The 25,323-nt window shown below is 40.1% G+C and overlaps 1 protein-coding gene and 1 long non-coding RNA gene across 12 annotated transcripts in view; one reads left to right on the top strand and one right to left on the bottom strand.

Moving 5' to 3' along the window:
- DST (dystonin) overlaps positions 1–25,323 on the bottom strand; it is a 289,372-nt gene that overhangs the window by 253,469 nt on the left and 10,580 nt on the right. For all 8 annotated transcript variants that reach the window (XM_088162255.1, XM_088162245.1, XM_088162257.1 and 5 more), the window contains exons 3-4: positions 19,530–19,718; positions 1,013–1,220 (exon numbers count right to left, since the gene is read on the bottom strand). In XM_088162255.1, the coding sequence (XP_088018381.1) occupies positions 1,013–1,220; positions 19,530–19,718 (397 nt within the window). The remainder of the gene's footprint in view (positions 1–1,012; positions 1,221–19,529; positions 19,719–25,323) is intronic.
- LOC148224477 (uncharacterized) lies at positions 1,109–24,627 on the top strand. Of its 4 annotated transcripts, none has more exons than XR_015802682.1 (5): positions 1,109–1,249; positions 3,385–3,493; positions 19,616–19,816; positions 20,606–20,659; positions 23,692–24,627. It is a non-coding gene; the product is annotated as an uncharacterized LOC148224477 (long non-coding RNA). The 4 variants fall into 4 exon arrangements; XR_015802683.1 differs by having other exon boundaries at positions 20,603–20,659; XR_015802681.1 differs by lacking the exons at positions 19,616–19,816; positions 20,606–20,659; positions 23,692–24,627 and adding an exon at positions 4,763–5,077.

Raw genomic sequence — 25,323 nt, 5'->3', positions numbered from 1 at the left:
GGCACTGTCGGGGCCGGCGGGGACACTGCACTCACGGGGAGGGACCGAGCGGGGAGGGACCCCGAGGCGGCAGCTAGCCGGGCCGGGAGCTCCCGCAGTCCCGGCGGAGGGGCGGGGCGGGCGCGGCCCCGCCGCAGGTGTCACCGCTGCGCTGCGATCCCCCACTGCCCCCCGGCCCTGCCCACGCCGCTGGGCCCGCTCCGGTGCGATCCCTGCTGCCCTGTCCCCAGCCCGCCGGTCCCCCGTCCTGCGCACCCTGCCCGCGGGGGAGGCGGTGAGATCCGCAGGCGGCCGGGCCGGCTCCGCAACCCCCGCACTTGCGGCTGCATCCTGCGGCTGGTGGGAGCCCGGCTCCGCAGCGCTGCTCCCGCTAATAGCGCCGCTAGGATGGGTTACCCTGGGAAATGGTGTCCCGGGAGGGACTCAGGGAGGCGCATATATAATCGGCGTGGTTGGGGAAAACAACAGCGGTGTTCCCAGGGAGCACTCCTGAGGACCGCCGCATCTTTCTGGGGTTCTTTTACAGGCGTTTTCCAGCTTTCGCCAGAGTGATGCGGACCTCCGCTCTATTTTCGACATCAGTTGTCGCCGGGCCTCAGGCACATCGGGGCGACTCCGTTCTGGTCCCCGTCCACCCCGAGCGCAGTCCCGGCCCCGAGCGGACAAAGACCGGCGCCTGGTCCCCCGCCCCTCGCGGAGCATCATCGGCCTCCGCGGCCTCTCCCCACGCTGCGAGCGCTCCCGCTCCGCTTCCACCAGGCCGGCCGGGGTCTGCCTCGGCCTCGTGGGCCGAAAAAAGCACCGGCCCCCGCCGCGGCTGCAGTCCCCGGCCGCTGATGCCTTTTTCGCATGAAAGTTTAATGGGCGCACCTGCGCGCGTTTCGGCTCGCCTTCCACACGCATCATTTCACCCAGCCGGAAAAGGCGGCCAAAGAGCTTAGTCACCGCCCGGGGGGGCTGCGCTCTGAAAGAGAAGGGACGGGGGTCCCCCTGGCCCCCGACCGCGCCTTACCAGCGATGCGCAGCACAGCCCGCTCGGCAGGGTCCAGCACCGAGCCGCCCTGGATCTTCCGCTTGGACCGCTCGTGTTTGGGCAGGTTCCAGGGCAGTGTGTCCCCCGGCGCCGGCGACACTGTCCCCGACCTCTGGCTGAAGTCCTCCTCGTCGGAGAAATCGGCGGAGGACGACATGGAGCATCGGTAGGATGCGTTGCCGGAGCTCTGCACGGAGAGACAGACAGACAGACAGGGTGCGTGGGGAGCAGCTCGGGACGAGGGGTCTCAGGTGGCGCCGGCGAATACCCGCCCCGCGTGGCGTGTAAAAGCATCTCACGGGGAAAGGAGGATAGGGGAGAGGGCTGCCGCTCACCATTGCTGTGAATTTAGAGGGGAAGGGGGTGCGTATGCGGAGTGCCGAGGGTGATCCTCCAAAAAATAGCCGATCTTTAGCGGGAGTGCATTTGGAGGGATGTCGGGGTAGAGCCGTGGCCTGCGGCTGGGCCACCAGCTCGCGAATGAGCCTCCCACTTCCCCAACAATAAACCCAGTAGCAACAACAGCCGAAAAAAAAAAAAAAAAAACCACCACACCAACCTTCCCGGCTACAGCTCGATGGCGTTTGGCTCCCCCGCCAGGACAAGGGAAGATTTGCCATCAGCGAGCTGCTGGTAAATCCGCCCCTGGGACAGACCCAGGCCCGCCGGGAGCCAAGGCGGGCTCTCTATTCCTGCCCCGGGTCTCTCCTGCTCCGCGTTCCGGGGACAGCCCGGCTAACGGGGCCGGAGGGGAGGAAGGAACATGATTTCCCAGAGCAGCCCCTTCGGGCAGCAGGGCACGATGGGCAGCCTTCGGTCACACTTTGCCAGGCGGCTTCGGCAAACAAACGACTGATCTCAGAGTATAGACTGTGCCCACTTTTAGGCTTCCCAGCTACTCAAAAAAGAGCTCTTCCAGAAACGTAAATAAACATTGATGCAGTGCAGGGAGAGGACTGCTGCCAAACTGTTTATGGCAAAGTGGGAAATGGAGATGTGTGAACAGTAACAGTTTGGCACCATGTTGAAATTTAAGATACATCATTAAACACGTTATCAGGACCCAATGGACAGCAAGGTGCAATTCCTGTTACTCTGTATTTTCTGATTGATCTGTGGTTTCTCCAAAGCACAAGACAAGAAAATGATGGCTTTGATTTGTCATTTCATGTGGGAGCTACTGCCATAGCCTTTCAAAAGCGCAACCTGATGTTCTTCCAATTATGTTAATTTTTAGGAGTGTATTGTTGTCAGCTTTTACAGGTGTAGTAGAATCACAGACTCTACTCACAGAATTGTTTGAGTTGGAAGAGACCTTTATGGGGGCAGGGACAGCTTCCACTAGACCAGGTTGCACAAAGTCCCATCCAACCTGGTCATGGGCACTTCCACAGCTGCTCCAGGCAGCCTGTTCCAACCTGTGCCTCACTGGAACTTCATAGTGAAGGATTACTTCCTTATATCTAATAAAAATCTACCCTCTTTCTGTTAAAAGCCAGCATATTTTGTTACACAGCAACAGCCCCATTCAGCCAATCTAGATTCCAGATTTGATAGTGATGCCTTGAGTTTTAGCTTTTATATTTTTCAGATTCTCTGCTGCTTAGTATGTAACTCTGAAACTTCATGTTAGGTGTTAGTAAGTTCTCTTCACAGGGTAGGTAGACAAAACAATCCTTTCCTTGATAGAGAATCAAGGACAGCTGGTACCCAAAAAAGCATAAACAACGGTGAAGGAAAGGGGAAAAGCCAGGGGGCTGAGACTTCATAGCCTGGGGCTGTGGTTGGACAACTGACCCCAATATGGGGATGAACCAAAACTTATAAAAGTGTAAAAACTCGTGTTCAGGATCCATCTTGGATTTGATTTGGGTGTAGCCCTGGCCGGGCTCTTGCACTGCCCAAGGTATATTTTCTCAATAAATAATTATTTTATTCCTTTTGCTCTGTCCTAGTCTTTGTTCCAGGTCAGCCTTTCCAGGCATCAATACTAAGCCAGATAGTATTTTAGGCTTGTATTGTAGCCCATTTCTTAATTTTATTTTTTTATAAGGGGGCTTAAAGGGTACCTTTACTTAAGAAGAAATTTGTACAGCGGTTGAGATCTGATAATATATATTGTTGCTGTCTGATTTTTTTTTCTGTCAGTTGTCATGGGGGATATTCTACCCATTTAAAACTCAGAATCTGCATAATCCAGAGAAACAACATGATACACTCTTTGCTCTGCATAAAAGTAAAAATAATATACAGTTAAATAATCTGCTATAATAAGACGAGATCATTTATTAGTGTTTTTTTCTTTCTGACCCTCTTCACTTCTATCCCAATTCTCTTTTATCCTTATACAGTACTCCATGGTGAAGTTTGAAACGTGCAAGCTGAGAGGGAGGGAATGAATACATGAAACCAATTAACTGAATTCTTGTTCATCGTACTGTGATGTAGAGAGAGCAGAAGGTAAGTGCAGAAAAACTGAAACATGAGATGTCTGATACCAGCTCAGATTGCCTTCATAATTAGTTTTAGTGCAGAGACTATTTTGCTGTCAGTTTGTATAATAAGCTAAAACTGGATCTCATGAAGCAGGATGGTCACATACAGGTGTCTTCCCGTTAGGAGCTGGAAGGGCTCAGCTTGCTGCAGGGCACTTTGCTGTACCAGCTGGGGCTACCAGGGCCCCTCGTGCTTAGTCAGGGATTAGGTTCTTTTGAGCCTGTCCTTAGCTCCAGATTTTGCCATAGAAGAGAAAGTGTTGCCTTTAATCCCAGCTCTGAACATCCTGCTTCAGGCCTGTACCTTCTTTTGGCTGATCAGCAACCCCCAGTATCTTTGGATCACACAGACCCACAATGAGAGAGTCTGACTTTCGTCTTTTTCACCTTCTGCATTTGTAGCTTAAAATACAAAAGCCGAAACACAGTGTTGTGAGGTGCTATAGCAATAGTTGCCACTATTTATGTAGCAGCTTGAAATATGCAAGAATAAAGTACAATAGTAACTGCTATTGAAGTTTTGGGGAAAGATCTCTCAACACTCAGATATATATTTGAAAGTAAGCTATAAATTTTATCCAGTAGGATTTCCTTTTTTTCAAAAGAGGCCTTTGTAGCCCATTATTATATTTCATAGCATCTCCTCCTACCTGTAGAAGCCAAAAGCACTATTGAGTGGTTGTTCTTTATGTACTATCAGTCCACTGAGATGTCAATTTTAGAGAAAAGGAGTCTGCTTTTTAATCAGCTCTGCTACAACACTGGAAGATAAGCTGTATGAGAAGACTCCACTCATATTTTATGAGCATTAAACTGAACAGGCAATGGTAGAGTAGTCCTTGGCATCTGTGTGTATTACAACTAGCCATCTGTGTTTAGGTTATCCTACCTTAATTAATCCATGCAGTAACCAAATTAATAATCAAAACCCACTTTAGCTTTTAACTCTTCAAGAACCATGTTCATTTTCAGAGCCATGTAGGAAGTTCAGAAAGGAATTTTTCATAACAGCAAAATCTGGAAAACATTAAGAAATGTCAACTTCTAACTTGATTACAGTCTACTATCTTATTCAGCATGGAGGTACTTCTGAGTAATGTGTACACAGAGGTATTGAGCACCTAAGTATTTCTGACTTTTCTATTCCAAAGATGTTTATAATGAACTGAACAACTTTGCTTGAGCAAATTAACAGCTTTGATAAGAATTTTCTAATTATTCCTCTTTTGCACAGGTAAAACCACTCATCCTGCTGGAGTCTATGTTTCTAGCATACACATTTTCCATGATAGAGTTGTACATGTCAAATAAGCATTCCATCATCAGAGCAACATATTAAGCAGTTTAAAAACTGGAAATAATGTAGAACATGTGTACTATTCTGAAAAAGGTTCCTAACAACATGTGAACATGTGAAAAAAAAAAAAAAGGTTGTCATACTCTGTTAAAATTAAAATTTGTAAGGCACTTCTGTTATTTCTGTATAAAGTACCTTTCTGTGTGCAAGTGAACAACGGTTAATAATACACAATTGCTTTTTTGAGGCTGAGTGAAGTGTCTTTTATATCGCCTAAAATCTTGATCATCCTTACTTAGCCTACTCTTAGGGACTTAGCAAGTGTCATGGCTTGACTGCTCTTAGCTTGAAGGCCTGTAAGGTCACAGCCCAGTTGCTATAGCTACTTATTCTCTGCCTCCGACTGTGCACTGGTGCTGCTCAGCAGCCTCTCTGCAGCCCCTCGCTGTCACGGAGCTCAGCAGGCGGAGCCGCCCCATCCCGAGCCGGGCTCCGCGGGACGGCCGAGAGCCGAGCTCCCCTTCCCGCTTCCACGGAATCGGGGGATCACAGCAGCGCCCGAGAGACAGGGCTGCAATTGCGCTCTAAAAGCGAGCTGGTTTCCAGTAACGGGAATGATTTCAAAGAAGCGTTTAGCAGACTTCTTGTAAGAGGGAGGCGGCCAAGTTCCAAGGCGTGATTTCCCCAAAGGAGGGAAAGCAGCGCTGTTTGTCACAGGTGAGGCACTGCAGAACCTCAGGGAGAAATGAATGGAAGATGGTGTAGCTGCAAATAGTGTAGAGCACTGCACACCAGCTGACATCAGGTAAGCCACCTGTAAATAGGAGCTGAAAGGGCCAAGAACAGCGGGGACTGCACGCTGGCATTCCTGGGGGAGGAAGCATTAGCCGACGTCAGGTTTTAAATTCGGCCAGTCAAACCAGCTGGGAAAAGCTGCCACAAGCCTGATACCCAATTATCTTCATATTATAAAAATTCCCCGACCCTATGACACATCAGAGATTGTGCTGGCCAGCTGAATTCTAATCAAATAGTTTATGCTTTCACATTTTATCTTTCAGAAGATTGTTCACTGAAGTGAGTCTTTTCATGCTGGTTTTTGGAAGCTGTGGGAAGTACAGGTCAACACTGACTGACATTTAATTTTCAGTTTAGTTATGAGTAATTTATATTTCATTTATACTAAACTATCTCAGAATTCCTGGAATGTATTTTTTTCTTTCATTATACTTATTGCAGGGAAAAGGATAAATAGCAACAGAAATGAAGCACTGGAATAATGACTTTACTCAGTGTGTTTCAGCAAAGTTCTTTCTAATTTAAAATCATTTCGAATATCAATTGAAAGTAAATGGCTATTTTTGTCCTTTAACATCCCAGAATTTTATTAAAGCAGATCGACTTTTAAAGTAAAATAACTTAACAAATTTAAGACAAAATCTAGGGCAACTGAACGTTCCCATTAGTAAATCTTTACCACTTTAACCTAGTTAGATGATAATGCAATGCATAACACAAAATATCCAATGGATGCAATCAGGCTACATGAGTGCCTTGGGACTGCATGTTGTCAGAAACGATAAAAATTCAAAACACACACAAATGAAAGTATTAACAAGGACAATGTAAAGCCAGTGATGATGAACTTAAAAAAATCTCCAGTGGAGATGCAGATATAGGAAATTAATAATTTTCTTTGGTTCTGAGCCACTCTCTTAAGAGGACATCCATACTTCCAAGTACCTATCTTATCAGGAAATATGAAAATTACTAGAGTTTCTGGCTTTGTATTTAATGTTATAAAACAATAAGCAGAAAGCTGGAAGGCAAATACACTAAATCTGAAACTCCTGATCATCCAGGATCTGGCTCCATGTTAAACTGTCTTTGCAAACAGGTAGGCTTTTCAAACATCAATATCTACTTGCTTTGTAGAGGGAACTTACATTCTTTCTTTCTAAAGGTAGGAGAAGATGGAAATTCAGTGTTTATTCTATCACATGCATTTGTGAGTCTGTGATTGTATTTACACAAGGAAATTCTGATGCTTTCTTAGGCTTTCAAAAGAAGATGAGTATTTTCTGGATGCTAGTAGGTCAATCCCTACCATTCCCCCACTTTGAAAATAACATTATGAATCCAATTTTTCTGGAAGAAATAGGTTATTTAAGGACATGAAATTCAAAATGGATAAAGAGCTAGATCCACTTATGCACTTGGGTGCTGCAATACAGTTTTGTAACATCAAACTATGTTTATTGGATAGCCATCTATTTACGTATCTAAAAGTGACGTGATGCAAAACAGCTTTTGGTAGAGTCAAATGGTCAGAAAAACTGATTGCTCAGCATGATGAAGCATCTCATTCTTCAGGGAGCATACCCAAACCTTCTTCCCAAACTGAGGAAGTTTCATAACAGCAGAAAGCATTAGTTTCCTTTGAACTCTAAGGGAAGTGAAGTGGCTGTTTGTCTTTTCCTTATTATCAAAAGAAGTTTGAGACCTAGGCTCAGACCCTCATCTCCCAGCAGCCAGTCTGGAGGCTATTCCTCAATGATCTCTTGGTTGAGGAAAAATGTTTAAAAAAATAAAATATTTCTAGATGTAAATGGGAAAAGAGGAAGAGGGAGCCTAGCCACTCTGCATTGCTCCCTGGGGAGATGGAAGTGCTGGGCTCTGGTCCCTGCCCTGACAACTGCTTCTACATTCTATTTCAAGTAGTAATTGGGTAAAATATTGAAGTAATCCCTGAATGGGACCTGTGAAATGGAAGCAACAGGAACCACTGTGCAGCTCATGTATGAATTCTGCAGAACTATTCCAAATTTCAAGCACTAATATTATTGGTCTGAAGTGATACCATCTTCTAGTAGCTAAAAAAGGGAATCAGTGGATATTACACTACAAGTAGAGTGTCTGCTTTCAGGAGTAGCAAGTTGGTAGATGCTTCATATTTATAACATTTCACAGATGCTTCCCTGTTAACTGTGAAATTGAGCTGAGGGATCAGATACTGTCAAAGTAATCTTCACAGATCTCAGCAACATCCAACAAGATAGCCATCATGAGAAAAAAAACAAGTATGTTGCTGTGCAAGGAAAACCCGCTTGTTATTTTTTCTTTTTCATATGAGTATGTTGAAGAGCAAGGCTTACTTCCTGCAGTATAACCAAGATCTGCATGCAAGTGGGGCCGAATAATATTGTTAAATAACTGTGCCAAAGCGATTAGTTTTTTGAAAAGCTTTTTAGTAAAACTGCTAACAAAAATATGGATTCTTTCTGAATGTCATTTAAAACTTAATATCATCAACATGACAGCCATGATATGTTATGTATTAAATCCATTCCTTTATTCCTCATCTATTTCCTCTACTTAGTTTTCCAATATGAATTGCACAACTTAATCTTGAAATAGCTTACCTACATTATAGAAGCCAACAGAAAGGTATTGAAGGTTTTGCAATGGGGAAATAATATTTTGAGCTGTGTGTATCTGAGAAGTTACAGCACGGGAAATAGGTATTTTAGTAAAGTTTTATGTTAAAAGCATCAGGAAAATACAAGTGCTCTTCTGATATCATTATCTTGTTTCAAAATTAATGCTTCCTATATTAATACCTAAAATGTCAAGAGTTCATGTTCTCAAAATGGTGAATTATTTCTGTATAAGAAATGTATGTACCTTAGATGACTGTTGACTATTACTATTGCAAGAAAACTTCCTATTACATAAAAATAAATTTTGTGTTGATTTTGAATTGCAGCTATTTTGTATTCATTCAGATATGGCAGACCCAGATCCTCCTGGTTTACCAGACACAAAAGAGCATAACATGACAAAATAACTAAGATTTGAAGAAGGCACACAGAGTTTTATTTGCCTACTACACCTACAAGGCCAACCAAGTAATAGAGGAACAGTCTGGAATAACAAATCATCTAGCTTCAAATCCTTTCCTCAGCCTCCCAAACTTTCCATTGTAGACTGTATTATATTATATATTTATGCTTTAAAAATAAACTAAATTACTCTTGTATAAAAGGCATATCAGAGTATGGAAGCACTCCAGAAAGCAAAGAGCTAATTAAAGTTCTAAGTAGCTTTTAAACCTGTGATGGGCAGAGATTGTTTTCAAGAAAAAATAAAAAGAGCCTATAGAAGAATTTTTTAATGGCAATAAGAAATTCTAAAACAGTAGTACACATATTCTTATAATTACACACACCAATTTTAATAATTAAATTACAAGATTTTATCTTATAAAATCCATATTGAGTTTCTTTATCTTAAGTTTGCTTGGAAATATTCCCTTCCAAAGTTTTAATTTTCTTGAAAATTTGTAGTCCAAGCTGACTGAGAAGCCTGAGAGCAATATTATGAAAACAACCAGCAGTTATGTGTAAACAGTAAAAAAATCCCAGTGATCTTTTTTGAGAAGATTGTAAGCTTTGGGATGGATACTTCAAATATGAATATGCTTTAAGCTAGACATAAGTTTTTTGCCATCTTTGTTAAAAGTCTGTCTACATTTGTCAGAGTGGTAAGTCTTTGAGTTATAAATATCATCTGCTATCCATGGCATCAGAGAGTATAAAGTAAAGCTTTTAAAGATCGTGTTTGATCTCACTACTCTGACAGGAAAACTGCTGCAGAACCTCCTCCTGTCTTGATTACAAGTGATCTTCTAGTTGGCTCTTCGACCTTATTCCTGGTCTTTTGGGGGGTTTTTGCAACAATAATGTTCATTTCCTTAAATACCTTTTTTGCTTCTCCACTGTGTTCATAGCCTGCATTCTATCTCCTCTCATCTTTTTTTTTTTTGTTTTGCTGAACAAGTGAACGTCTTTTAATCTCTCCTCACCTACTAGTAGTTCTTCTTTGCAAAGGTAAATAGTTTAACTATTCCTAGGGTTCAGGCAACTACCAAAGTTATTTTACCAGACTTTATTTAACAAGGTTCAAATTTCTCAACTAAAATGTCTTCAATGTACAGTCTCTGAAAAATCCCTTCAGATTGGCATCCCCTAAACAAAGAGTCTCTCAGGGGTTTAGATCTGCCAGACCAGTACCCTACCATCACAGACTGACCAAGCAAATTTTACCCTCTCGGCTCTTACCTCCATGCCTGGCACACCTACAGCCCCCACCGAGGAGCTGACCAGGATCCTTCCAGTTTGGAGATCCAGAGCAGAAACTAATCTTTGCGTTTAATCGTTGCTCGCCATGGTTTCGGGCTGATGGCAGTGCAGACAAGAGGCACGGAGAGCAGGGCAAGACAGGCAGCAGACAGAGCAGGGACTGTGTGGTTTGTGCTCTCTGTGACTCGCTCAGCCCAGCGCAGCCAGCGAGAGGAAGAAGCCGTACGATGTGAATGTGGAGAGACAAACACCGGAACCGGCATGCTGCAGGAAAGGGCTGGAGAAATACACAGGGACTGACAGCCTGAGGGACAAACAGAACTGTCAGAGTCTGGGAGCTGCAGCTGGAAAGGGAGCAGCAGACTCTGTGCATAAAGACTACAGGAGAAATGGACCTGCAAGGTAACTGTTGGATTAGTAACCATCAGTGCTGGAGGAAGCGGACTGGGGGAGAGTTTAGGATCTGACATGCTGGCATGAAACCGGTGCTGCCTCTGCAAGAGGCCTTCAATAAGGCAGTTTAATGAACAAGGAGGGTATGGACTCTGTGTGAGAAGGCTTCAGAGAAGATGGACAAGAGCCAAGGAATGGAGTATGCAACCAGAGGCCACAGGGAGGCACAGAAATCAGAGACAGCTTGAACAAGTGCCCCAAAGCAATGAGAGGACTGACCAGGTGAACCTGGGAAGGGCTGTGACATGAAGGAGTGAAACAGGAGCTGACAGAGCAAGAGCAGAAGGGCCAAGGTCAGCACGGGAGTGAGGACTGGACAGCGAGGAAGGAGTTAGCAGAGGCAGGTCAGGAGCAGGCTGGAGGAGACACGGCAGAAACAGCCACATTTGGGAAGAATGAGCACAGGAAAGCACATTCCCCTAAGGAGCCTGGAAGGAAAGGGAAATTTCACCCCAACTCCAGCCATTAGCGAATATCCGAGAGTTCCTCTAGAAACACAAATACCTCTTCCCCTGTGCTACTGATTCATATGAGGAATACAAATGCCATCAGTCTCTCTCTGAAATTCAACAGAATTTTCCATATTTTAGTCGAAGTGTCAAAACCTGCCAATGAGCTACACAGCAGAACTTTTCCAGTTTGTTTTTAGCAACCGTAGGAAATTAAACACGAAGTTCCTGTTAAAATACTTTTCTTAAGGCTGCAAAGTTAAGTACTAAAATGTTACCACATCCTAGACTTAAGGTTCACCATGCAGCCTTGGTTCAGCCTGTTAATTTGTATATTTTGATGCAGTCATAATGATGTGATCATATACTGTTACATCCTCAGTAATTTTCTTAGTAAAAGTCTTGCCCTTATTTAGTGCAAATGATGGGTGATATTCACTCCATAAACAGTTATTCAGTATTTTGTTTGCTATCCTCAGTTCAATGGGCAGCCCTAGAACTTAACTTACTTCATGCTATTCAAATAGAATGTGAAGAATGAACTATTATTAAATAGACTGGGTTTTGGTGCTCATCCCTACCATAGTATCTGACTGCTTCACTCTCATTACACCGGGTGCAAACTAAACCAGTAGATCTTTTCTTTTTACCTAGGTCAAATTGAGATGCCAGGAATCTGACTTTGAAGAGCTATTAAAATTCCCTATCAATATTACTCAGACTACAGCACACACAGAGTTCAGTGGTGAATGGCAGCTCAAGAACTTCTGTAAATCCAGCTACATGCTTTGATTCAGGCACTTGAAAATGGAAGATAAAAAAATGTTTTAAACCAATTGTTCAGGTCTTTTACAGTGACCCTAAGCCCACCCTTCAATCTCCAAAGCAGCACTCACTCTTTTTAAAGAAATAAGAGAACCAAAAAAATGTTTTAAACCAATTGTTCAGGTCTTTTACAGTGACCCTAAGCCCACCCTTCAATCTCCAAAGCAGCACTCACTCTTTTTAAAGAAATAAGAGAACCTCTGTCTTCCTGCAATCTCCTGTTTTATTCATTTATACACTTTACAACTTCTGCAGCAGAACTCCTACACATAAGAGTCATCCTAAGAGCACTTCTACCCTATGATGAATACAGAGTACATCCTGTGAAAAACCAGTACACCATCATACAATTAAAGCCTGTATGACAACACAGATGCATAATCCACTGAATTAAAACTGCACATGTAACCTTAACTCCAGTGCTTGATAATATCTGAATACTTGCCTCTGCCAAACTATTCTTTTAACATCATACCCATGTGTAGTGTTATATATAAATACAAATGGATAAGGGAGTCCCTTGCTATATAAAGATGTACTTTCATGTGCCACAGTAGGATGTTACACAATACAACTCTGAAGAGTGACTCTTGTGGCAGTGAAGGAAAAGGAAACATCTGCATTTAGACTATAATTACTATGCATCTGTGAGACAATTTCTGGTCATTTTAATTTGTGAAAACAACACTATCAACAAGATCAGAGCTGATTAATTTTTTTAAACCTGCTTTCAGCTACTGTACAGAATTTACCATTTATAATCACATACATAAAACATTTTTCTTACAGTTAAGACTGCTAGCACATTTTAACAGCTTAGGTTTCTATTCCTAGCTCTTCCATAAGGACACTGGGATTTTAAAAGAGAAAAATTCTAAACAGCTAAAAATTTAACTTCTCAGTGAGGCTATGCTGCATGTAGTAAAATTTTATCAATGAACACAAATCCCAGTTAATAGAAATCATGGCAAAATTATAGTGGCAAAAATAATTATTTTACATTTTTCAAGTTTCACAACTCTATTTCTCTGATACAACATTTGAAGAATATTTTCACTCATTCGCTTCTAATTTAGTAGCAAGTTAGCTTCAGCTCCAAGGACCAAGGGTGCACTTTGACCCTCTTTGAACACTTTAGATTGAAGAGAGTTAGACTGGTTTAAGATCTCATCTCATTTTCACTAAGTATTTGCCCTGGTAATGAAAATTGATAAAGACAAAAGAAAAGTGGTATGAAATCAGCTCATCTATCAAGAAAAATCCTGCTATATTAGAGGGCTTTTCCCACAGGTATAGGATGATTTGCAATAGTGTACAGAAAAAACAGATTTGGTGCAATTTTCAACCACCTACCTTTAAATCTAAGTAAATATATTCAGAGCAAACATAATCTGTCACCACAGGGGACAATCAATTCAAATGACCTTAACCCTCCAAATAAGAGCTAGCAATGAAGTCAGTTAAGGTGCTCTAAATACAGATTTGTACTGTAACTGCTATGCTTATTTCTTATGTCTTTTTCCATTCATTGTTATCAATTACTGGCACTATTGTAATTAACTTGTTTCTTTTGTACTGTGCTTAATAGCTGTAGTAATTCATCTATAGGAAAAAACAATAATTTTAAATCCCAGATCTAATTCTTATTAGATTAAAATTGTTCTGTTGTGTTTTAGGAAAAAGTAGTTTAATAATAATAATGCAATCACCTCCAGGGCCCAGTGAAACTCATGGCAATACCCCTTTAAGAAATCCTTTCAAAAACTTAAACTGCCTAGGAGCTGGGCAAAAGGAGTGGAAGAAACAGGGAATTGCTATAACTCAGTGGATGAGCTGCAGGGTGGAGAGGGAAAAGCAGCCAAGAGGAAACCGGGGCAGGCAGCAAGGGAGGAGGTCACAGAAGCTGGAAGAACAGTGGGAAAATGAACTCTTTGGGTAAAAGTGTTTATGAAGAATTTATCAGTGAGGAGTAACTTGCTATAAGAAAAGCAATAAAACACAGCAGTCCACAAAAGAGATGTAAACAATCTCTTAGAAAAAGATCTAACTTTGAAGTCAACCTAATGGCCACTGAAAGCTTTCTCTTCATTTCAAACATGACTGATTTAGCATTAATAGTCAGATTTGCAAAGATCCTATGCACCTAAAATAGGTTCCTTGAGATATTTTTAAAAATGTTTAAGATGGCCAGATGTTTAAATCTTGTTAAAAAACTTTATGAAACCATCACCTAATAAATTGTGAGGAGCTTCTCAAAATCCCCATCAACATCTTGTCTTTGTCCTGGTTTCAGTCTGTGGTAGTTATTTGATTCCTAGCAGCTGGTACAGTGCTGCATTTTGGATTTAAGGTGAGAATAATGTTGATAACACACTGATGATTTAGTTGTTGCTGAGCATGGCTGACACTCCATCACTCACTCTTCACCCTCTCATGCTGTCCTGCCAGCACAAGGAGCTGGGAGGTGACAGAGCTGGGACAGCTGACCCCAAGGGGATGTTCCATACTCTGTCATGCTGAGCACCAAAACTTGGGGGAGCTGACTGAGGGTGGCAGCTGCCTGTTCAGGGACTGGCTGGGTCAGTGGGTGCTGTGCAACTGCATTGGGCATCACTTGTTTTGTACATTGTTTTATAATTCTTATTATTTTCCCTTTCTTTTTGGTCTGATTAAACTTTCTCTTGACACACAAGTTTTACCTTTCTCTTTTTCTGTCCCCCATCCTACTGGAGGGAGTGAGCCAACAGCTCTGTGGTGCTGTTTGTGTTTAGCTGCATGCCAGGCTAAACCACTGAAGTCTTAAAAATGAAAAAGATGCAGTTCTTATTTCACTTTTTATATAGATTCACATGTTCCCCGTGTTTGTTCATTATGGCTATGCTCAGATTGTCCTGAGAAAGGACCTGTGCATGTGCAGAACCTGACAGCTCACACCTTTGTCATACATTTGAGAACATTAATATAATGTTAATAAAAATGCTGAAAGTGAAAGATGGCATGATAATGTTTTGACAAGTTTGCTTCTAAGTGCAATTCACAGGAGACACAATCCAGGATGAGCAGATGTCTCCAAAAGAAAGAAGATAGGAATGCATTCTATAGATCAAATAGCTAATAGCTGGAAATAACCAAGTCTTGTGCAGGGTGATGGGCAATATTTGCATCTCATATGTTTTAGGTCATTCAAATAGCACGTACAGGACACAGTGATATTGAAAAATTAGTACATAACATCAGGGTAAGAATAAATGGAAATTAATGAAATTAATATTATTTAAGGAGACATATTAAAAACTCCTAAAAGGTCTTGTAGAACAACTTTATCCATAAAAAAAAATATTCTCAAGTAAGCTGTCAGAAATGAGAGACTTCTGAGATATCAGATGTTTAAAAAATCTCCTACGTGTTTTTCAGACAGAATTCTAATGCTGATTTTCCCATAACTTCTAAGGATTAAACACAGCATATAAGTAAAACAGCATATAAGTAAAAACCAGGATAGCTGCAAAGACCGTGAATGGGACAACTTAGAGTTTTACAAGCATGAAAAATTGATCAAACTTTGCTGTCATGATTTCTGCATCAGGGTACTACTCATCGTGCAGGTTTCACTTTAGCCATGGGATTAGTCTCAGTGGAGCCAAATGAAGCTGCTCACATCAGGTTTTTTTCACATGTGACCTCCCAGACACCTGACCTCTCTCTGTTTTCCTTGTAGTGACTTGTAGCGATGCTGCACCCACCCCCTAAGGAGCTAAATTCCTTCAGCAAAGGCCGGTCTTTAAATAATTAGAAACAGGTAAATTAGGAGACCCTGAGGAATCCCTACAAACAGCAGTGCTTCTGAGATAGTTATTTGTCATCAGATTATTCTTTGTAGGTTATTTCAGAGATACTTTCCTTTGTAGCAATATTCAGTAGATAATCACCTCAATATATGCTGTTGCTATAGTTCTGGGGCAAAATAGATCATCTTTGGATATGTAAAGTACAAGACTTTTGAGTAGAAATAGGGCTTTCACATCTGAAAATGAAGAAAACAGGTTTCTTTATCACCCTGTCTCTGTAGATTCATCTACTACGTCTTAGAGTGGTCATGACAAACAAAAGTGCAAATTTTAGTACTGCATTTCATGATTGTAAATAATTCTGGCAGCTGCATCAGCCAATAAATTTAGGAGTCCTTTAAATCGTTTAGCAATGGAAATGTCAAAAGATGCTGCTTTGACAGCATCTTTTTTCAATTATGTTTATAGACATACGAACATTGTTTGGCAGAACTGTACATCTAACTGACCCCACAGCTCAAAACCCACATATGTTTACACAAACTCAAGGCCACCTATGAATTGTTTGCAGCATTTTATACTTTGTGTCAGAGCAGAAACACTATTTAAAATATAGATAATATTTTCAAAATGCTTGTAATAGAATCCTCAGTTTAAAATCTGCCCTGGAGAAGCATTGCTAGGCAGCAGCACGCTCACAACAAGAGATCTTTGCCTTCCACACCTTCAGAAAATTTGTACCCAGTTTGTGAAAGGAGCAATATGAAACAATCCCTTGACTTGCATGCAATCATGCCAATCTAAAAAACAGGGTGCCATTTGTTCTCATGAGTTCTCCATCATGTTCAAAATGTACACGTCAGTAATATGTATCTGTACTCTCCTCATGAAGCTGATGTAAACTGTCACCTATAGAGAATGTCAGCATAAATAATACAGCCACTTTTGAGAGGGTGACCTACAGGGCATGAGATATAACAATAGGGCCCAAAAGTGGAAGCCTCAGCACTATGTTCATGTTGTACTAAAATACAATAAATAAAAATGAAAATGGCTTATAAACTTTATTTGGCAAGGATCAGTATTAGCAAAAAATATATTTAATGTACCTGGAAGGTGTAAAAAAAACAATTAAAATTTCAGAGAAAATTAATTTTCTATTTCTGCAAACATCTCCTCATGCAGATATTCAAGTGGAGCAATTATTGTCTTCAGTGGGATTGCTCCCATCCAAACAATTACAAGTAATTTAGTTCTGACAAGATCAGGAACAATACTGGAAAGATCTCAGATTGCTATGCAGGAAGTAAGAAATAATAGAGGCAAATTTGGATAATTATAGCAGCAGCTAGGAAACTGCAAAACAAGATTTAGACACAACAAAACCAGCCCAATACAAAGTAGTCTAAATTAGCAAGAATAAGAAAGGCTAGCATCTAAAAATCCACCAAAGCTTTTAATGAAATATCTGAAAAGTCTTTATATGTGTGTACGTATCTTAATATGACAACAAAATAGGCTAACATATTGCAGGACTTAAAAATTTGCTGAAGAAAAAGTTTTCTGTAAGGTTCTTTTATAGTTACTTTGGAGATACCATTATTGTCAGAAAAAAGGGGACAAAAAAGCATGAGTAGGGGAATAAAAACAAAAAGGAGAACTGTTTTATGAGGAGAAATTATGTCTCCTGGTTAGCAGATATCATACATGACTTTTTTCAAGTGATGACTCAGCAGAATATGACCATAACATAAACATCAAAACAACGATTTAGAGTGGTTCAAGTGGACAGAGCTAGGAATATTGTGGGGGGAGGGAAGGAAAGAGATTATGCAGATTAAAAAGAGCATTTCTGGCACTGAATCATGTAAAAGTTTATAAAGATGAAGGTCAAAAGTCTCTCAACTTCAAGACATTGAGACTAAGTAGGATGAAGATGCAATAAACTGCAGGATGGACATCCTGGTGACTGCCTGGAACTTCACAACACTGCAGTGATTTGTCATGGCAATGGCATAAACCTTACTCACCCTGTCACCATGGCATTAATAATACACTCAGAATAACTTACAGTGTCCATGAGAAATTAAATTGGTGACTTATGTTTTCTGGATTGTAGTCTAATAAAGATAATTTATTCTTTTTTTTGGTAGAAATGTGCATTCATCAAGGTCGTAGAAAGAAAAGCTATCAAAAGAACTATATAACTGTATAAAAGATACACTGCAAAAGCAATTTCAAGGAAGTGGCATAATGGTGACAGCACTGAGAGAAGTTTTCTCTAAATCTGGGATTTATTATTGCTTCACTGAAACCTAGGACACCCTAGGACACAGTGCAGGTCTTAGCAGATGCAGCAGACACATGAAATCATACACAAGCGGAGTTACATAGTAACACTGCACATTCTCTTTTGGTTTTTTTATTTTGCTGGTGCTTAAGTCCCTGACATGTTACTGACTTTTGGAAAAAGCAGAGCTTTCTTAGCTTAACTAATCTATTATTCCAAGCTTGTTTTCTGCTTACACCATTTCTACAGTTTTAGCTCTAAGTCAGTGGCACTGATGCTCTTTTTCCAATGTTGGTAATCAGCAGCAACTGGTGACAGCCTCAGCAGTGACAGGCAGGCTTACCCTTGGCATAGGCCTACCATGGAAAAAAATATGAACAATCAAACAAAAAAGGGAATTAAAAAAACCCAAGGGGAGTGGTATGGAAAAAAAGGGTTGATGATGTAAGAGGTGAAGGAAGGACAACAAAGCAGGGAAAGGACCAGAAGTGAATAATGAACAGAGGGAGCCTGGAGACCTAGTAAGAGTAACAGAGCTAGACAAAGTACTCTTGAAAGTAAGATAGGATGGGAGTCAAAGGGAGATGGCTGAGAAGAAAGTGACAGCAGATTCTTTAAGGAGAGTAGAAGACAAATCCATCAGATCAAATTAAACCACAGAAGCACGAGCAGTGTAAAATAAACCATAAAGAGAAGCATGAGAGAACAGAGGAAAATGGAGACTAGTGAAGTGAAAGCAGAGAAACAAATTCAGATAAAAGGTAAAAAATCTGTCAGTTGTTGGCAGCTATGGCTTTCTTTGCAAAAGTTGCTTGTTCTCTCAACAATGCAACGTAATTCCACTAAAGAATGCTTCCTCAAACCATCTTCAGAGCTCACTGATAATTCTTGGTGCTCAGTCAACACCAATATAAGAAGGCTCAGTTAGGTTCTAGCAACTTCAAGATAATTTGGTTTGGGGTATACTCAATAGTTACCTCTTCAATAATATTGGCTTTATAGAAGTTGTTCAAGCCCCACAACACTGGCACAGAAAAACTATTCAGAAAATGTGTCAAAGCAATGAGCTCTCATTAAAAAGAGAAATGCATTATGCCTGCAGGACAGAATAGGTCTTCCTGCAAATTTACATTAGGAACTGTAAGTCTCAACAAACTGTCATATTTCCATACTAAAAGTAGGTTATCAGTGAACTGTGTGCAAATCAAGCTGAGGAGCAAAGAATTATGACATTTGATCTAAGTTTTGTTGAGCAGAAAGATTGTGAACAGTCTAGAATGTAGAAGAGACCTCAAAATTAGATCTAGTAATGATATAAAAATTTAGTTCAATACCAAATAACATCTCTGTTAAAACTGAGCATATCTCCCTTTGGTTCAACAGCATCTCAAAACTCAGTAAGGAATTTCAATAAAATGCACATTTGCTATAAAAACCTGTTAAGTAGTATCACTATAAAACTATCAAATTAAATATCTAATTTGATTATAGTCTATAGTCTAAATATTAAATTTTAAAAAATCAAAATTTTAAAAACCCTCTTCAGAACTGGATTATTTTTTAGAGGTATACATCAACATTAAATACAGTCTTGCCAACTTTTATCTGGATTTGCTGCTGAATATGAGAACTGAAAAGGTTTTTAAATTCAGGAAGAGAATATGAATAACCCAAAAATTAGAATTATATTACATGCCTCTAAGTATAAGTGCTTTTATAACTTTAAGTGCTATTTATCCCTAAAGGTAGAATACTTACAGGTTTTCGAGTTGGGGTAACTTGAACAGAATGGTAAAATTCTGGTTGGACTCGGCTGCTTTTCTTGATTTTCCTTTTTCTTACAGAAGTTTCCTGCTCACTGAGATGGTGAGCTTCCACTAGAGGCTGTGTTTCCTCCAGGCGAGGTGCCACACGTCTTCTGGCATGGCGAGGACTTGATCTGAAGCCCTAAAGTAAGAGAAAAAGCGATCATCGTGTTTGGCATCTCCCAAAATGGAGATGTGTAACAACAGCAAAATCACACAGGATCTTAACAACAACTCAAGGTACAGGCATGCTCACTTTAAATTAATAGTGTCCATATATACTGCATGTAACAATAAAGAGAGGTTGCCAAGTGCTGTTAATATCACATTTGATTTATATTGTTTAATTATATGTATTATAGACACAGCCAGCAGCAGTAACTCCTGTTGCTTTTCTTTATAAGCTCACGCTTTTAGTTATTTATAACTAAAAAGTTCTAATTTAAATTTTATAATTAAAATTTTCCAGGTTAATTCTTGGCCTCATGAGAAATGGTTTTAGGGAGCATGGGCTGAAAACGTGGACTTTTTTCCTGAGAATGAAAGTCAAGAAAAATTGATAGGTGATAACAATCGTCTCAGAATTATGGGTATATTTGGCCAAATAAAAAACTCAGGAAAAGCTGCCCTTCAGAAATAGTTTTTAGAAGTTTTCTGGGAAAGCCTCTGAGCATCATCCAGAATGGCTCATGGTCTTACAGAATTTCATTCCTTTAATGGCAACATGCATAATGCTTTCTCTTCATTGCTACCTGCAGAGCACTTACAGTGACCATTCTCTCATTTCACAAAATCCCCTTATGAGCATGCACAAGTCTGACAAGGGCCATTTGTACTGAATAAAATGTTGGTTGATATTAAACTTGGCCAGGTTGTAAATATTCATTCACTTAGCCATATCAGCTTTCAGAATAGGTGAGCTAAACCTGTCCTTAGTGACAATCTGCAGTTTAAGGACTATATTTCTTTTCAAAACCAAGAATAGAAACAACAATTTCTAATTTTCTACTTTCTTTTTTCTTCTAGTAGAATACCTCTACTGACTGCAACAAAGCCAGCATTTTAGAATCAAACTTCTGCAAGGTTAGATTTCAGATAAAACTGCAGAAATCTATGCTGTGAATCCAAATATCCTGAATTCCTGCCAGCAGAAAACTAGTGGGAGCAGTACATTTCCATATAAAGCTGCTGTTCTTTTTCTCCACCCTTCCATTAGATTTTCGGTTTTGTTTTGCCTCTTTTGTTGTTGCTTCAATTAGGAAATCAGCACAAAAGAGTTAAGCTAAAATGCTGTTATGTTGGTAAATTGAAACAATCAAAAGTATATCTCTGTGAAAACTGGATTTCCTCCACTAATGTTCATGAGACTGCAAGGCAAGACAGCAACAGTCTGTCCTGGACACTCAGATGGACAGACAAACAGATACCTTCATTATTTAAAGGTATTCCACATTAAGTAAATATACCCTTAAATGGCCAAAAGACACAAACACATATTTACATACACATGCTAGTAATTGCTATAGATACACATTGCATGCAACAGATGATGTAAAAAAGTTGAAGTGGAAAGGTGAAGTAACTTCCAGGGAACAACCTTCTACACATGAACATTGGAGAGAAGGGACAGAAATAGAGCCCAAATCCACTTAGTCAGTCTGGGAGGTTCATGTATGCAGTGCATCAGGGCTGTGAAATATGTATGATGCAAAGGTGCAGCCAAAATTTCTTAAATCTTTTTTTGTCATCCTTCCTGCTCTGCTGAGGCAATGAAATCATTCAGAATTTAGGTAAGGAGAGACCTTGACACCTCATGTCTGAATGGAAGCAGGACCCTGCCCATACCAAAACAAGCAGCACAGTGGAAGCCACTGCAGCCAGCACACCTGTGCAGATTTAGGAGGATCTCCAAACATTCAAAGACCTAAATGTGAGACTCTGCCACACTACTGCAGCAGGACACCTTATTGCCCTTGTTCTCTCTACAATGTGAAATAGCTAACAGATACTTACAATGTATCATTCAACATGATACTAGGGACTATTGGGGGTAAGAGGGAAAAACACAATTCAGGGAGCCTCCTATAACAGGGCTTACTGCTCGTGGAAATTCTCCTTTAGCAAAAAATGCTAGAGTGCATCAGGGTTTATTCTATGGCAAGTGAAATTATTCCTTAAGAGACCGAAACACCCAGCAAATCTATTCCGAGTTCTGAAATCGGAATGGATTTTCTAAATGTTAAATGCATTATGGTTTATTTACATGAGGGCCACTGGCCAAAGCCTTGTGATATACCCTGCACTGCTCCCTTGCCACACTCCCATCCCATTAGCTGGATAAAACTCTCAGGAAAGTATGTTTATGTAACAGAAGAATTTGATAGAAGCTAAGCAGCTCTAAAAGTACTTAGAAACGCATGCCAAATAGGGATTTAAGTATGTGGGTCTGTCTCACCAAGTGGCTTCACCTCAAAATATGTTTAGGTTTATTGATTATTATGTTTCAATATGAAAAAGTCACCTGTGATTTCCAGAAAAATCTGTTTATAAACAATGTTTCACCTTGATAGTTTCTGTATTTTCTCACTTTTGCTGTTTATTACTAGCATGAAAATGGGATCTTTATCTCTTTAAGAGCTCATCTGCTTCTGTTTGCTGAGGCTCATTCTTCTCTTGAAGTCATAATCTGCCTGCAGTATCACAAATGGTTGCTGTGAGGAGGATTATAATGTCATAAAGGCAGAGGATCATGATTTCAGGTAGAAAATTAATTCTGTATCTACAAAGACAATGTTAGAAGGGCAGAGTCCTCAGACCAAATCCCAAAATGCTTACTCATTCCTGCAATGAGACTTTACCAGAGCAAAGATGCGAATCTAGACAATTTCAAAATTTGGTAATCAAAAATGAACACTGGAGTTAAAAGTGATGTAATATATGGAAACTGCAACTCCTATGCTCAGTGCAAAATTAGGATGCCTGGTGATTCCTTCTAATCAGTGAAACGAACAGAAGCTTTTTGTGTCATCTGTTTTATTCATCCCTCAGTTTAGCCCAGAATTTAAAACATCATATTAATAGAGCAATCAAAATAAAAACCATGGAAATCACACAAATATTTGTTTGACAAAGGCAGCACTATTTTAGATGTTAAGTCAGCACTCATAGATGAGCAGAAGAGTGTTACAAAATGCTCAGGGAAGCACAGTACACTACCTGAGGCCAAATCACTGAGGAAGAGCCGGAGATTTTAAAATCACATGGATATTTATAACAAAGTTGCTCTAACACCATTAAGCAATTTGTAGTTTCCAGTATCATGTGAATGCTGTGTCACTGGGCAATGAAAACCTTTTCTTGTTCTTTGCACTGGGAGGGAGTTCTCATTCCCAGAACCTACAGCCTGACTCATTTTTGTGCCTGTAAAATTCTGAAACAAGGCAAACCAAACAAAACTTCAAACATGTATTTTTAGAAAACCTGTCTTCCAAATACCAAAATAGCTGCACAAAGATTTACACTAAAGGAATCTTCCTTAAAGAAACAATTCACATGATAACCAGAACCAGTTTCAGGCACATCAGAGGAAGACACAGAGAAGAACTGAACCTGGAATTATCTTCTCTGCAAAAGCAGTCATGTGCATCCTTCCAGTTAGTCTGTTGGAATCCAGGAAGAATGACCTTCCTAATCAAACTCTACAGCAAACAGGAATGGAGAGGTGTCTCTGGAGGCTGCTGCAGAGCCGAAGGTTAGCTCACCTGGTCTCAAGGGAGCTTTTCTGTATAAGGAAGCAGGCTGGGGATATCAGCCTCTTTTAGCTGAAATGCATCCTTTTTCCTCTAAATGTTGGAAGGCTTTTTGGTTTGTTTTTTTTTGTTGTTGTTGTTGTTTGGTTATTTTTTTCTCTGGAATGGGATGTGATAATATTGAAAGAATCTATTACATCTATCTTTATACTCAAATTGATGATAAATGCTGCCAGCCTGGCCACTGCATGCCAGAGCATACTGTGTAAAATTACTGGCAGAGTAAGGTGTTCTGTGAAAAAATATCTTGTCCAGCCAAATTTTAACTTCACGCTTCTGATTCAGTGATCAATTTCTTGTCTATAGAAACGCATGTGGGTTTGCTCTGACCAAAGTTTGGCAGACATCCCCCCCGGGCTGCCCTTGGAGCCACCAAAGCCAGCAGGTCAGATGAACCACTCCCTCACAGCACCTATTTCTCTTCATTGGCCATACCCAGAGCCCAGACTGACCACTGCACTCACAGACATCCATACTGTGAGTATCCAAATTAAACAGGATGGGTCAGACCCATGGTGACTAGGTTTTGGTCTGCCTTCAATATGGTATTCATCATTCGACATTTATCATCAGACTTCCTTATATTTTTCTCCTTCTACATGAAATTATTCTGGTCTCTTCCATCCCTTGTTTTTTCCTGTGAGAGTTTCACATTTCCTCATTCACGGATATCACTCTCGATGGATCCCCATAATTCAGTACAGCATGCTTATAAATTTATATTACTGATATATATAACAGTAGTACATGTTTTTCTGTTCTGTTTAAACATTTCCCTTCCCATCTTCTTTCAAATGAGGCTACACATCTGAAAGTAGTCCTTACTGAACTGTCAAAAATCATTCAAAGGCCCTTTCTGAAGATCATGAACCTAAAAATTAAGAATGTGGCTAAAGACTTCTCTCTGTAATATACTCAGCCTTGCATTTCTTGACAACATCATGTGTATTTATTTGCTCCATTTCTTCAATATGGCCTGGTATTTGATAACCAAATGTGTTATACTCTGCTATCCTTGTTGTGGTTTTTTTTGCTTATTCTCATTTCTAATTCATTCATCATAAAAAACCAGGAATTTGAAATTTCCTAAAAAACTTGTCTAACTTTTGCTTTTATTTAAATTTACAGATAAGAACATTTTGAATAATGCATTGAACCTTTTTCTTTCACTTACTTTTTCTGTATTTATTTTTACTTCTTTGTCTGATACTTTATTAATAACAGATGAATGCATCAGTGCTACCCCATGTGTGCATTATTGCTTTAGTGATATAAATCTCTGACTCCTCCATTCTTTCAATGTACAATTGTATTCATTTACAAGATCCTTCTCCTCTCCATTCTAGTTTCTACTAGCCCTACTGCCTTCATCATACGTTATCTCTATTTTTATGCTTGATAAGAAGCCATATTTAGTTTTCATTTTTTCCAGTGTATTTTATGTAGAATATATTGTTTGTGGGAATTCTGATCTTGGAACCCAACCTTTCCAGCCAGTATGAGTTTTTGGAGTCAGTAAGCATTAACATCAATAGAGGTAAAAGTGCATTATCTGATGTCCAGCTGAAGTCAACAGAATCTTCACATTAAATTCAGTGGGCACTGGACTGCAGCCCAGTTTACCTCCTGGCAGAACTTCAGTAAATTACAGAGAAAGTGCTAGCTAGCATCAGGCCACAGTTCAGTGACAGCAGAGCTCAAGTGTATGTGCAAAGGCTTTTACAGACATTTGAGTAATTCCTGAAGATTAAGGTGTGCTAATAAATATTGAAGACAAAAGAAGCTTAGATATTATATCCAGCCTTGTGTTCTTGCTTTTAAGGTTTCTGACAGTGGTTGTATGTGTTGCATAAGAATTGTCTTCTCTTACCACTGTCAACTAATGGCCTAAGAAACAGTCTTCAAATTGTCAGTTACCACATGTTTAATCCTTGGAAA

Source organism: Sturnus vulgaris, chromosome 3, assembly GCF_052056855.1.
Source record: "Sturnus vulgaris isolate bStuVul1 chromosome 3, bStuVul1.hap1, whole genome shotgun sequence".
NCBI lineage: Eukaryota > Metazoa > Chordata > Aves > Passeriformes > Sturnidae > Sturnus > Sturnus vulgaris.
Note: the sequence above shows the minus strand (reverse complement) of the source record. Positions and strands in the feature narration are given on the sequence as shown.